The following is a 14820-nucleotide window of genomic DNA, read 5'->3' as shown; positions in this document are numbered from 1 at the left end:
ACAAGTTTTTGTATTTTTGATATAAAAAAAATGCTTTTGTTATTATTAAAATATACAAAAGAAATATATAACAAATTGTAAAATCATCGTTGTTTAGAATAGATCATTGCCAATTTTAGTGAGAATAAAAGAAAAACACCGCACAGAGTTTTGGCAGCCGGGCGGAAAGAGCCGAAGAGTCACAAGGCTGGCCAAATGAATCGTCGTTCCTTGTAAGAGCGTTGTCTCGTTTTGTTTGGTTTTACCCTCCTAGGCGAGCCAAAACAAGCTTCACATCAAAAACGTTGATGTTATGCTATGAATCAAAGAAAGTAATAATTTTATTATTTTTTTAGCTCACGTTTACCTGGCGTTGCTCGACTTTTCTCTAGTTTCTATAAATATAATATGCAGGAATTATATATATAAACCTTCAAGAAGAAATTCTATAAATGATAGTGAAAATCCTATCAAATTCCGTTGCGTAGTTTAGAAGAACTAAGTGCACAGATAGACGCGGATAGCGACTTTGTTTTATACTACAAGGTTTTCCAATAAGAGGTGTTATTTTGATATTCAATTGTAAAAGATCAATGGTTTCATTGCTTGTGTGGCACGTAGCGCCTTCTTGTTGAAAGTAAACGCTGTCCAAATCAATACCATCCAATTCCGGCCATAAAAAATCATTAATCATCTCTCGATAGCGCAATCCATTCACCGTAACTGTTGCTCCAGCCTCATTTTCGAAAAAGTCAGGTCCAATGACTCCGCCGGACCATAAACCGCACCAAACAGTCACACGTTGAGGAAAAAGAGGCTTTTTAACAATAACTCTTGGATTTTTCAAGCCCCAGATGCAAAAATTTTGCTTGTTGACGAAGCCACCGAGGTGGAAATGGGCCTCATCACTCAAGATGATTTGCATTTGATTCACTCAAGTGAATTTTAATAATTTCAATGCGTTGTTGAAGCGGGTATCGTTTCATTTTTATTAATGACGTAGTTTTTACTTGTCAAATGTAAAAAAAATGACAGCTTCAAAAGTAACATCTACCGAAATAGCGGGCTATTCGAAATAACACCTCTTATTGGAAAACCCTGTATTTAGAGACGAATTAGAAATCAGATTGAGCAAATTGTTTGTTACAATTTTTCCTACTGATCAATTAGAAAAAGTTTTCCTAAACAAAATTATTTTTAAAAGAAAGAGAGTTGAAACATTTTCTCACAGTCTAAGGATTCTATGGTGATTTGAGTATTCACCTCCTAAAATAATATAGCTCTATCAACATTTTTATTTTAGAATACAATATCGGGTTATCGAGAATTCATAATGTTATGATCAGCCTCGCGTGGTTTTATTACTGCGTTAACATTAAAATATATGCGGTACATCTTGTCTTTTTACACCGAATTTGAATATATAAAGGACAACGGGACATTCTGGGCACTGAAATATACACGAGTAGACAGGTAGGCACTATACAATGTACAGTTGTCTAGGAACTTATAATAAAGCACAAGAGTTTATATATTAAACGTACATAGAAGTACTTACGTAGAAAGATGTTTGTTTTATGTTGTTGTTTTTACTGCAGTGTTCATTTAATTAGGTCACTAGAAACAAAATGAATATGTTTCAAAACCAGGTATGCTATTAGTATGCTACCATTAGTTGCAACAAATTAGTAAAAATATATTCTACCTTGTCGTAACGTGTACCTACGACATGATATACAAAAACATATGTAAAAAAATGTACAGATAAAATTAAAAACCTAAAAGATAGTTAGTCATGGTGATAAAAAAATATGCAACTAAAAAAAAAAGATTGTATTCAGAACAAAAAATAACATCTGAAATAAAAACAGTGGTACAATCGTTATTGACAAAAAGTTTCCAAGTGACAAAATCATCACTAATATAAAATAAATAGTAGATTTTTTTACATTAGCACTATCAGGAGGCCTTGAGGAAAATAATTTTCTTCAGGGCCTATGTCATCTTTGGGGATGCTGTTGTTTTAAGAAAAGGAAGGAGGGGTGGGTAGGAGTCCAGAAGTGACGGACGTTTGAGTTCATCCCCCCACAGCGATTTAACGCGATGGATGGAGAAGTAAAAAGATCTCCCTAAACCAGTCTCTCCAAATCTGTCCCGCTACACAGTAATTGGGCAGACGTATCAGCCGCCAAGACCTGGACAATTCTCACCCCATGAACCTGCCGAGTCACCAAACGTAGCGAATCAATTCAAATGGCAGAGGTGTTGGTTATCCAATTAATAGTTCCCGGCACGGTACCCATACCCGCCACCCAAAATAAAATTGGGACATTAATGCAAATATTTGTAAGTTCAAGTTCATTTGCTTGAAATTAAATGAAATGGACTCAAACAGGTTGAATGAAATTAAACGAAATTTAACCTGCGACTTCTGGGATTATTTGGAGTAAAAATTTAGATGGCTCTTTGCTCGCCGGTTTAATATATTTATAATTGGAAATAGAAAAATCTGACACTGCTCACCCGACCGACTGTCAAATACATACAAAAAAAATTATCGGAGTTAAAACGCAATGTACATATATTATTTATTACTCCAAATATACTAAGTAATCACTGGTTAACGTTTGACGGGTACGACTTGACACACCCTGTTTAATATTGTATTTTAAATTTTATAATATAATGTAAACCTAAAAGACATCAATTATTATTGTAGTATCTACATTTCAATTAGAAACAATCTATAAAACATAACTATAATTCATACTAATCGAATAAAAAATATAGCACGTTCCTGTTTCTAAATTGAAATCGAATAACGAAACGCATAAGAAAATATACAACGAAAATGTGTGAATCGATAAAATGGCTGCAGATAACATCATTCATAGCTGAATGGAACGGAACGCATTAAAAGAGGTAGACATTCAGAGAATATGTGTACGGGTGAAACAGCTATTGTGAAAAATCCTCGTTTCTGTATGCGTTCCTCGCGACACCAATTGCGAGCCACTGACTTGGTTCTGTCATTAGATTGTCCTTCATACTCTTATATGTTTCTTCGTTCTCTGTATCGCTTTATTTTATTCGAAAATAAACTAACTGACAATCACGCCACTATGATGGCACGCACTTCTTGCCTCATTCACATTCATACATCATCTCATATATACTCTTATATTATTCTGAATCTTGACATGGCCCGATTCAAGTATTTGATTCACTTGATCGTGTCATGTCTTCCTCGGGCGTCCCCGACTTCTGCTATCGAAAAGCATTGCGAATAATTATATTTATTGAAATTGTTGTGATTGTGATTTTTGAGTACCTACATGCGAATGGAAAGTGCTATGTCTCAGCTTTACTTGCAGATTTCTGTGTTGGGAATTCTTTGATAAAGTGAAGTGGTTATTTACGTAACAATTAATAAGTCTTATTAATTTAGCTACACTGTTCATTACCCGAGGGTAGGTAATTCTCTGTTTCTAGAAGCTTGTTGTCTGTCAATAATATCCCACAGGCAATTGCTACATTCTAGCGACAACTGTCAGACTCTGGAGAAAGCTTTCTGACTAGAGCCATCTATCGCTTGAATACCCAGCTTATTACCAAACATCACAGAAAGAAACTCAGAAATCAGATTTGATTTTTTTTTTTTTTTTTTTTTTTTTTTTTTTTTTTTTTTTTTTTTTTTTTTTCTTAGGTTTGTCAACAGTGATTCATATCAAAGCTCTCGAAATTTAATTACATAATTTAAACTTGGTTGATACTATCACTAATTACAGACAAACACAACATTGATGAACACAAAACTATAAGTAAAGAATAATGTACATGTATGCACCTACATGCATACATGTATACACAAATACATACACTTACATATACATTTCATAACAGCAATAGTAATTACTTTATAGATAAACACGATAGGTAGCTTTAAGTCTTGTTTACGTTTGATTTGAAGGTGGCCAGTGATGACATTGACAAATCAATGGGATGACTTTTATATGTCTCGTTAAAATAACGGCACATTCTTGGTAAAGGTGAGTCATACCCCAGCTTAGTTTTATATTTTTTAATATGTAACGGAATATAATGTATGAGTCGGGAACCAATTCTAGGAACGTTGAACATAATTTGATAGAGTAAAAAAGGGCAGTTTATTAGAGCATTAACAATTTTGAAAAGAAAATTTAAATCGATATTTAGTCTTCTCTGTTCAAGGGTGCGTACATTGTAGAAATTTAGTCTATCGGTGTAATGAGGAAGTGATCGAGCTCGCTTATCACAATACGCTAGGTGGTACATAAAATGTTTTTGAACCCGCTCTATTCGCTGAATATGAACTTTGTAGGTTGGACTCCATATAGAACTTGCGTACTCCAACACGTTGCGGGTCAAGGAATTGTATAGCGTTATTTTTGATTTGGGATTCTGAAAATGTTTACTATTTCGTTTGATAAATCCTAGCATTTTTAGGGATCTAGAAATAATGCTGTCGATATGAGGTGTGAAAGTTAGTTTTTTATCGAATATTACGCCTAGGTCCCGAATGGTTGTGACTTCCTGGAGTTTAGTACCGTCGATAAAATATTGAGTTGAGATTGAGTTGCGTTTACGTGTAAAAGTTATGTGGACACATTTTAAAGAATTCAGAAACATTCTATTGTCAGTGCACCACTTAGAAACTCTGTTGATATCATTTTGAAGGAGTATTGAATCAAGTAATGTGTGGATAATTTTAAAAATCTTACAATCATCGGCGAACAATAAAATTTTAGAATCCAAAATAACATCGCACAAGTCATTTATAAAAACAAGGAACAAGATCGGGCCCAAATGGGACCCTTGAGGTACTCCAGACGGCACATCTAATCCTCTTGACTCATAACCATCAAATACTACTCTTTGTTCACGGTCAGTTAGATAGGAGTGAAACCAGTTTAGCAAGGTACCATGAACACCCATGCGTTTTAGTTTATGTATTAATAATCTGTGATTTACCTTATCAAAGGCCTTGCTAAAGTCAGTGTAGATGCTGTCTATCTGTTGACCTTTATCGACAGCTTCGGTTAAGGTAGTGACATAGCAAAGTAAATTGGAGGATGTTGATTTCTGGGAGAGAAATCCATGCTGTTTTGGAGTAATAAGATTTTTGAGATGATAATTCAGACTTGGACAAATTATTTTTTCGAAAATTTTAGCAAATGAACAGAGAATGGAGATGGGTCTATAGTTTGTGACGTCGTGAAGGTCGCCACTTTTAGGTATAGGTACAATATTTGCTTGTTTCCATCTTGTTGGGAAAACGGATGAAGACAACGATTTCCTGTAAATGATAGTCAGAGGGAGTGCGAGACTGTGTGCACACTTTTTAATTAGGATAGGTGGAATTTTGTCGGGACCCGGACCTTTGCTCTGGTCGAGGTTAAGCATTGCTATTTTTACATCGTGCACACTAATATTTACTGTGTGCAGAACGCCGTTTGATTGATCAATTGAAACGGGATGAGGTTGAGTCTCTTCGTTGCCTCTTATGTTATCTTTCTCATATACTGATGAAAAGTGTTGGGCAAATAGTTCACTGCTTTCCTCGCCATTGGATGACTTTTTTTCTCCATACGTCATATTTTGGGGGATAGTACTGTTATTTTTTTTCTTTTGTTTGATAAATCTCCAAAAAGTTTTAACGCTATTATGATTAACCAGACACGATTCGATTTGTTGAATATATTTAAAGTAGCAATTACTAATGAGTTTGGAACAACGGGTGCGTAAGAGTTCGTAAGAATTTCTATCACGAGGATTTTTATATTTTTTATAGAGAATTCGAAATTTATTTTTTTCCTTAATAAGTTTAACTAAGTCTGGTGAGTACCAGTGGGGATACTGCTTATTACAATTTACAATTTTGGTTACGCATTTCTCAATTATACGATTCAGATGAGTGTAAAATATAGAAACCATATTGTCTACCGACATGAATTCAGGTAAAAGTAATGCCCAATCTAGTTCTTGTAATTCCCTATTGAATTGAATGTAATCATTTTTATTAAAATCATATTTAAGTAAGGTTTTATTTTTTAGCATTTTTGTTAATTTGAAATCAAAACTATAATCAATCTCTAAGGGTGGATGATGTACATCAATGCGACTTAAGATATCGGTACTTTGCCTGACTTGTAGTGCATGTGAATTGGATAAAACGAGATCTAAGATTCTACCGTTACTGTTCACAATGTCATTGAATTGATTGAGGTTATTTAGGGCAAGAAAGTTCACAAGATGGTTGCCGATGTCATTATTATAATTTTCTGGAGATAAGAAATGAGTCTGGTTAGGCTCATTGCGGGTCCAACGAATACCTGCCAGGTTGAAATCTCCTATAATTAACAAATTTGATTCACCAACGCCTTCCATAACATTGCTAATTTTTTTAAAAAGGTATTCAAAATTATCAACAAGCAACGGGGGGGGGTATATAAAGAGCACAGATATAGAGACATCTCGTTAATTTGTTCTGGCTGAATTTGATAGTCACCCATACGTCTTCCAAGGTACTTTCCCAATGCTTGCAGCGGTTAGTTTGGTACTCTTGTAAAACGGCTATCAATACACCCCCTCCGTCACTTTTATGGTTAGAAGAACTGTTACGGTCCCTTCTGAAAACATTATAACGCGAGCCAAAAATTTCTGCATCAGATATAGAGTCGTTCAACCATGTTTCAGTTAGAATAATAATATCAAAATTGTTATTAAGTATTTCTAGATAAACTTCATTAAGTTTAGTTCTTAAACCCCTGCAATTCTGGTAATAAATTCTTAGGTTGTCCATGTCAGTATACATAATTCACAGATAATATACCAATTGAAATTAAACAAAATACGGTAGGAATCAGGTAAGCGAAGCTAACGAGTCCTGGTTGCGAATCACAACTACATGCGCTGAGTTTTCATCTTTACGTACAAATATTTTACCATTACGGATCCACACGAATTTATAATTAAGTTCTTTCGCTTTAATCCTCGTGGCTGCATGCAGGGCCTTGTTTGCTGGTGTGAGGTGTTCGCTGACGTATACCGGTGATTTGATGCCGTCGATGCCTAGATGTGTTGAGTTTAGCTTGGAGTTCATGTTTTTCTTGTTGTAGCTGACGACTGCAGCCAGGACTTCATCCCTTGCCCTCACGCTCGGGAGCTTCACGACGATTGACTTGGGCCTTCTGGAATCTGGTTTGATCTTGGGGACTCGATGAATGTTAAGTATTTCCGACTCGGCAAAGGGGCGAGAAATCACGGTTCCAAGTTGTTTAACGATCGATATCAGGTTCTCAGATTTATGCTCAGGTACGCACTGGATCTCGACGTTGGTTTCCCTGGCTGTCTGTTCCATGTGGGACACGCGTGCGTTAAGATCGCGCACTTCTGAGTTTAGCTTAACATTCTCAGCTTGTAAATTTTTTATTGTGCCCAATGAATCAGATAACATTTTTTTCAGGTCTTCATACTCGGCGGAAATGAAGCTGATGGAGTCTTTTATATCTGGCAGAATATTTAGTTTCGTATTAATTGTTTCGTTCATTTCTCGAAACTTTTTATCGATATAACTAATGATTTTATTGTCATCTTCCTCAGCGTCACTAGATGTCGTTGATTTTTTTTGAGCATTCCTCTGTCGACTCATGTTAAAGGAATTATTTATTTAAATATTTATTTTTAATTTGAATGTAGACACAGTATCGTGACTAATGCACAGAGCGAGAATGATTATGCCTGGTTGTGATTTTGGCTAAAAGTGATGTTGTCAATAATTAGTTCTTATTTCTTCAGATAGATGGTGTAGGATTATTTATTCAAATTTATTTATTTTTAAAAAAAAAGTAAAGGTTTTTTTTTTTTTTGGTCGGTGTGAGGATCGAACTCGATGCGCCGCGGCCGGATAATGTGCAAGCGATAGTGGTGCGTTAACCCGCGCTGCCACGGCTCTCTTCTGTGTGGTGGCGTATTTCACTCCTATATACTGTAAATTGCCTTAGCACAGTATATAATAACAGATGGTTGATTTTTCGGCAACAACACTCAGACACTTCACAGTTAGTTTAAAACACTTGTAAAATATAAATGAGACTTTATAGATTTCACAAAATTCGATAATTCTCTAGAGTGTTCTTCGGGGACACATTTAACGATAAATTATTTGGTTATTAGGAGTTATAATCTACAAATTTTGGATATTTTTGTGGAGCGATTTTTTGACATGCACTCTTTATCACTTGACGATATTAATTGTTTTATGCTTGATTTATGCTCGAGACCGATTTGTGAACATCTCAAAAGCACAGCAAGGCATTTTTTTTCACAAAAAAGAGCATAGAGCGACGTGTTTGTGGCAGCCGATGACTGCTTGTCTGACCGTCAGACTTATGTGCAGTAGGTACTAAACCCAGTAAATCTCTAGTATGTCCTCTGGACCTTGTTTAATGAACCTCGCGCGTGGTATCGGTAACCTATCTTCCCTTTTAATTAATCTAAGATTATAAAGTAAAATTACAGCCAACACAATTCAAATTATTATCATACTATGTCAATGATAATGAGTACAAACACATTACCTAACAATATAATTTACTATCTAAACATAATATATCCGTGTGCGTATCCGCCTTTAATCTCAATTATTTTAATCAACCGATAATGTGTTTGTTTTGAAAGAATTGCAGACCTATCAATCAGCATTGATTTTAAAATAAATATATAACAAGAAATAAACACAAACCAAAACACTAGGTAGACTCCTACCACATAAAACTTATTTATTTAGCACTTTTTTTTCTAATGCCCTCTCCTGTCGGAGGTTGTCTATCATTAGGGAAATCTTAACTCTGCAGAACGCAGCTCGGAGCACATCTGGGAACATTCATATCAATCACGTAGCTTACGAAACCGTTAACCACTCGGGCCACGTACACAGACAAAACTAACTGATATAAAATATTGCTAATTTATTAAAAAATCTCTTGGAACTACTTGGAATTAGTATTCTTGTTAAAAACGGGACTGCAGGCCTTTAACTAATGAATTGGCAGATTTCCTATAAAGAACCATAAGTAAACACGAATGTGTTATGGAGAAGTCGGAACACATTAAAATTCAAAATGTTTTCGAATTTCGTCATTTCACAATAACAGGATAAACACAGCTGCATGAACACGTGTTTTGATATATTATGAAAGTACTAATAGTTTATTAGGAAATAGCCTGTTATCACGTTTTTGACAGGATTTTAATAAATCAGTAATACTAATGTTTCTTCGTGTGCTATGTCCGTCACCAAATGATGCGTCCTCATAAAACACGATATATATCCTTTTCTATAATGGTCAGACATATAATATAAACAGATTTAAAAAAGAGAGAACATCAAGTTTTCTCTTTACATTTAAAAGTTTACCATGGATGCCCCCGTAAAATATATAAAAATTCTATAAATTAATTAAAAATACAGTGACAATAACCTTTATAATACGATTGTCTAATTAGATCTGTTTTTAGTTTCGTATAACAAAGTTAATACAATTATATGTTTGCGTTTGAGATGTCAATTTATTAGTCCGCTTGTAAAATCAATAACTGAAACATTTTGCGTTACGTTTGAAAACAGAAAATTTATTTGAAATTTAATGTCAAGCTGAAATTTGACTTATATATATTATTTATTTATTTATAGTTTATTTTAGTAAAGCGCACTTGAAGTGAAATTGCACAAAACTGCGCTATACAAATGTTATATTATTATTACGATTACGAGACCTTTATACGAGAAGGGGGAATCTTGCTGATACGGTTGTATCCTCATTTTGCTTGTATCTTTTTATTTTATGAAAGCGATTGTAGATTATTTTGAATCATCCATTTTGTGTCAATCAATAAATTAAGATCTGCTGCGATAGTGATGAGACTGACCAGTATTTAAAAGTGAGTTCGATTTTAGTTGATTCAGTACATTGTTAATCATGGCAGCTACAAAATTGGTTTTCTTGCTGGCACTCGTCGCTTGCGGCAGTGGTATATATTACAATTTTTTTATTAGTATTGCAATTCTCGCATAGTTTATACTATGTGAGTTACTTTTCGTTCACTTTCGTTTCGTTTTTTTTAGCATACAACAGCCTCCATGAAGAGCGAATAATTGGTGGAGAAGTGGCCCCGGCTGGGCTTGCCCCTTTCGCAGTGTCCCTCCGCTCTGGACTACTGATCAGGTCCCACTTCTGCGGGGGCTCCCTCATCTCCACCACCTTTGTCGTCACAGCTGCCCACTGCGTGGATTCCGTATATTCCTCCGGCATCATCGGAGGAGGATCTCTGTCAAGGTTTGCAGTAAATCATTTTTTTTTTTAATTTTAGGATTCTGAAGTGTCCCTCAAGGTCTCTCTTTAGGGCTACTATTGTTGGAAAAAAAGAGTCGGTATCTATTATTTATAGACGATATTACGAAGATTCAGTAAATGTCCAAAGTAAATAGAGCTGAGTTTGAATTCTCATAATACACATTGAAATTAGGCAACAAGAAATCGTATTTGGAAACTAGTGTCTGTACTATACTAAAATAAAGTCGCTATCCGCTTTTTACCGTTTGTGCGCTTAGTACTTTGAAACTACGCAAACGATTTTGACAAGGTTTTCACTATTATTTAGAAAATTTATTCCGAAAGGTTTATAAATATAAAACATGTACATTGTATTTATAGAAACTAGAGAAAAGTCGATGTTTTGTAAAAACATTTACGGGCGCTTACGTTGCTAACGCTGGCTGAACATTATTTTATTTTATTTTGTATGGTTTTACGCCCAGCCCGGATTTTGCGTAGATTTTAAGAAGAGAAGATTCCTGGTGAGCTATCAAAAATTATGCACAATTTTTTTTAAAACTACACTAAAACTAGTTTATCAACTCTACTATAATTTGTAGGATTCAACAAAGTGCTGGTATATAAATGGAGTCAATAAATATATCAATAGTAATTACAAATTTGTTGCCCAGATCATGCATCCTATTGGTTAGTGAGTGCCTGATAGTTGGTTGTGTATGTATTGCAGAATTAGTCGGCACATGGAATTTAATAGTGGCAACAATGCCAGGACTGTGAATTAAGTTGTTAATGACTCTGTGTAACACAACCAAGGTTGAGATAGTTCTCCTGAGATAGGTACATCAAAATAATGTGCTACGGAATTGTATATCTTAAAAATCCTACAGAAAAGATGGCGATGGTTTATGTCTATCTCCTAATGATAACACCCAGCAATGCCAGGTACACGTCAGTTAGTAAATTCTAAAGACAAGTCACGTTGATTTGAGAGCTATCAGCATTTTCATAAGAATGTATGTTAAATCAGTTGATAAATTCAAAACATGTCCTGCACTAACAACATTTCTTAAATTTTTTTACCGTAGAAGTATGTTTTTTTCTTTACACGGTATCTCCATCTAATTCCACAAACTTCTTCAGGGTTGTCCCACTATAACATACTCCCACTTGTTATCCGTTTGTTTAGTTCAATCCAGAATTTTCTGAGAGGTTCCATTACATGTATTTTTTCTTTCAAAGTAGGTACTAATTACTATTTCTGTTTTTGAAATTTGCAGCAGTCTCCAGGTTCAGTCTGGAGTTCAAAACCTTAACAACGCTGGAATCAAGTCCACCGTCAAGGCCAACTATACCTTTGGGATGTGGGATTCATATAACCTGGTGTACGATATCGCACTGCTTGAGTTGACCGTTGCTCTCACCGAGACTGCCACCCTGAAGCCAATTGCTCTGAACGCCAATGTTGTTCCCGGAGGAGAAGAACTCACTGCCGTTGGATGGGGCCTTACCAAGGTGAGAAAAGAGGATTTTTGATATTTTAATATGATTTAGTAATTACTTTCTCGGTCTTGCCTTTCTACGCCTTATTCTATTTGTTGTTTGATACATTCTTCTACTTCTTGATTTTTACCCTTGATCTTAACTTTCTGAGATTTTTGTCCAAATATTCCACAAAAGACTATAACATTTAATTCAAAGTCTGTAGAAGATATCAAAATTTATGCTAGTTTCTTTCCACTAGAAGATTTTGTAGACCCGTATTCACACCCCTTCATAGTAAAAAAAGCCAATATATTTATGTAGGTACCTACCTACATATGAATACAAATAAAAAAGCGATGAAAAAAATGTATCTTTCATGCTTTTGAATGTTAAAAAATAATGGGTTATATAAATGTTAAAAACCACAAATGGTTTAGGAATAATAGTGAAATTAATTTTAAATCAATCCGTGTTTCTCTTGCAAGTATCCCAGCGGCTCCTCTGTCAATGAGCTGGTGTCCATCAAGACCAACTCCTTGGATTACGCCACGTGCTCTGACATGAGGGATGTAGCCTCCAATGACTTCGCAGGATTCTTCCCACTCATCTACAATGATCAAGAAATCTGCACCTTCAAGGCTGTAGGAGAAGGCATGTGCAAGGTATGTAAACATATATAATTAAAGGCGACGCACCAAGTCACGTGTAACATTTGGAATCAGGCCGTAAATAATAACTTTTATAATCTTTTATATAGATGACGATAAGGTTTTGATTTATGTAAAAAAAACATCGCCAAAAAAGTGTGTTTTATTTTATTTTGCAAAGTTCACGCACACATATTTAAATGTCTTACGATCATTTTCTAAAGAACTTAATTTTCCACATTATACATTAAAACCGTAACCGAAAAGTGGTTCGTAAGTAGGAGATAATTTGAACTCCAATTGATTTTTTTCTGGACTCTCCAAAAAAATGCTCGATCGTTTTAACGCATCTAAAATATATTTAAGCGTACAAATTTTCAAATCAAAAACACATGTTTTTATATTTCTACGTAGTATTTGGCTTTAATTTAACAAATTTACACGGCCTTTGACCAAAAAATCAAAATAGTCTAAATCACACAGTAATGAAATGTATAGACTTGTCCTTATGGGTAAGGGGAATAAACCAAACCAAAAATAAAAAAAAATATAAGATCAGTGCGCTTGGATCCAGTAGCTGTAGTGGTGGTAAAAGTGTAGTTAACCTTCATTCCACAATTAATCAAATTTTAGAAATGAACTATCGATAATATCGCATTATGAAGCCATGGTGGTAGTTTCAATTACGACTGTTTCTCTCGAAAGATGTCCCCTCTAAGAGGCCAGGCAGAGAATGCTCAATAATTGTACAGTCCGCTCGCAGCCCTCCCTACGTCCAGGCCACACTTACTTTGGACGAGTTATTTCAACAATTGATCAAATTTATATGTTCAAATTCAATTTTTGAATTATTTTTTTATTCTTCAATACACACGCTAAATTGCCAAGGCATTTTGTCAGCAGGTCATGTTCATAACGAGACACATATAACGAGAAGCCATAACCAAATATATACAGAAGAATAACATTTTAAGGGACTGCAATACAAAGACAAACAATACATAGACAGATGGATATAAGACAGACAACATAAGCATAAGCATACACACACTCAATGGCACACAGCATACTAAAACACTCTTAGGCATATTTATACAATTACATGCTTACAATCAATGGATACTAGTGTATTTGTAAACTAAACCAATTTAGAAAATCTTGATCCATTAGCCATTGTTTTTGCTTTTTTTTTAGTTCAGTTGTGCAGGTTTATTGTTTTTTTTACATCCATTGGCATCTTATTAAATATAGAAGGCATAAGATAAGTAAATGTCCGTTGGCCGTATTTATGAGTAATTTTTGGAATGGACTACATTTTTTAATCATCCACTTCATTCATGGATTTCATTTTGACTAAATCTTGTGTTGTGGGTGTGATCTACCTTTCTGTTCTGTTACTATTTCATCATTGGCCGTTTGTTTCAAAGTTCTTGGTAATAACGGAATTCACAGAACTTTAATATTAACTACGCTATGTGATGAATTGTTTAAATTCTATGAAACAACTCGTCCTTAGACTTGGACGAGCTAAATAAGACCTTACTTACCTTTGATTTTTCGATGAATTGATTAAACTGCTGCTTTTCAGGGTGACTCCGGATCTGCCCTCTTCAATGACGATGGTCTGGTGGGAATCGTGTCCTGGGGACTCCCTTGCGCTAAGCTGGCTCCTGATGTATTCACCAGGGTGTCCACCTTCGTCCCCTGGATCCAGGGAATTACTGGACTGTAAAAACTCTTGACTTCATGATGGTGTTTATGAACTGGTGTCCGAGAATATTTCAACCTGAATATTTTTATTTATAATGAATTAAATCATTAAATAACTAAATATGTGATTTATTATTCCTTTACATTCAGAAATACAAAACACAAGAAATAACAACTAACATATTATTAGAAAAACTAGATCTCAAGGTCCAAAACATATCCAACAAGCAACTACAAACAAAACTTTTGTGCAAAAAAGCTTCCTATACTATGGTATTAAACTTTACAACAAAATCCCACTCTCATTCAAACTCACGTCAATAGTTTAAAATTTAAATCTCAAATAAAAAGCTGGATACAAAATGTAGGGATATCAGAAATAGATAATATACTGATACCAAATTCAGACTTAAGCCGAAACCACTCAACTGAACAAAAAAATACCTTGAAAAAACACTATTCAATGTATTTATAATTACTTTATATTATCCATACTTCCAAACTTTAGTCAAATCAGAGATCCCAGTAAGGATATCATTATATCAATTTGTTACAAAAAAGATAATAAAATAGTTATTACTTTACTGTAAAAAAGGTTTGCCTGCATAACCGGATCATACCATGAC

At 34.7% G+C, this 14820-nt stretch overlaps 2 protein-coding genes across 2 annotated transcripts; one reads left to right on the top strand and one right to left on the bottom strand.

Annotated features, from left to right (window-relative positions):
• Positions 1-6880: 6880 nt before the first annotated feature.
• Positions 6881-7567, bottom strand: LOC149415536 (uncharacterized). Its single transcript, XM_089642234.1, has one exon. It carries the CDS (start codon positions 7565-7567, stop codon positions 6881-6883), a length of 687 nt encoding a protein of 228 aa, XP_089498360.1.
• A 2401-nt stretch (positions 7568-9968) lies between these two features.
• On the top strand, positions 9969-14315 carry LOC149415535 (chymotrypsin-2-like). The gene is made up of 5 exons (XM_089642233.1): positions 9969-10050; positions 10145-10355; positions 11633-11867; positions 12323-12499; positions 14073-14315. Exons 1-5 carry the CDS (start codon positions 9999-10001, stop codon positions 14214-14216), a joined length of 819 nt encoding a protein of 272 aa, XP_089498359.1. The 5' UTR covers positions 9969-9998; the 3' UTR covers positions 14217-14315.
• Positions 14316-14820: the final 505 nt, after the last annotated feature.

This window comes from Hesperophylax consimilis, chromosome 18 (assembly GCF_061612785.1).
Source record: "Hesperophylax consimilis isolate HC1 chromosome 18, BYU_Hcon_1.0, whole genome shotgun sequence".
Taxonomy (NCBI): domain Eukaryota; kingdom Metazoa; phylum Arthropoda; class Insecta; order Trichoptera; family Limnephilidae; genus Hesperophylax; species Hesperophylax consimilis.
This window is presented reverse-complemented; position numbering and strand designations above follow the sequence as displayed.

Bases quoted from the DNA above. Each gene is read 5' to 3' on its own strand.
- LOC149415536 (XM_089642234.1), bottom strand. From the start codon at position 7,567: ATGAACGAAACAATTAATACGAAACTAAATATTCTGCCAGATATAAAA.
- LOC149415535 (XM_089642233.1), top strand. From the start codon at position 9,999: ATGGCAGCTACAAAATTGGTTTTCTTGCTGGCACTCGTCGCTTGCGGC. The intron at 11,868-12,322 runs GTGAGAAAAGAG...TTCTCTTGCAAG, and splicing joins TTGGATGGGGCCTTACCAAG to TATCCCAGCGGCTCCTCTGT. The intron at 12,500-14,072 runs GTATGTAAACAT...GCTGCTTTTCAG, and splicing joins TAGGAGAAGGCATGTGCAAG to GGTGACTCCGGATCTGCCCT.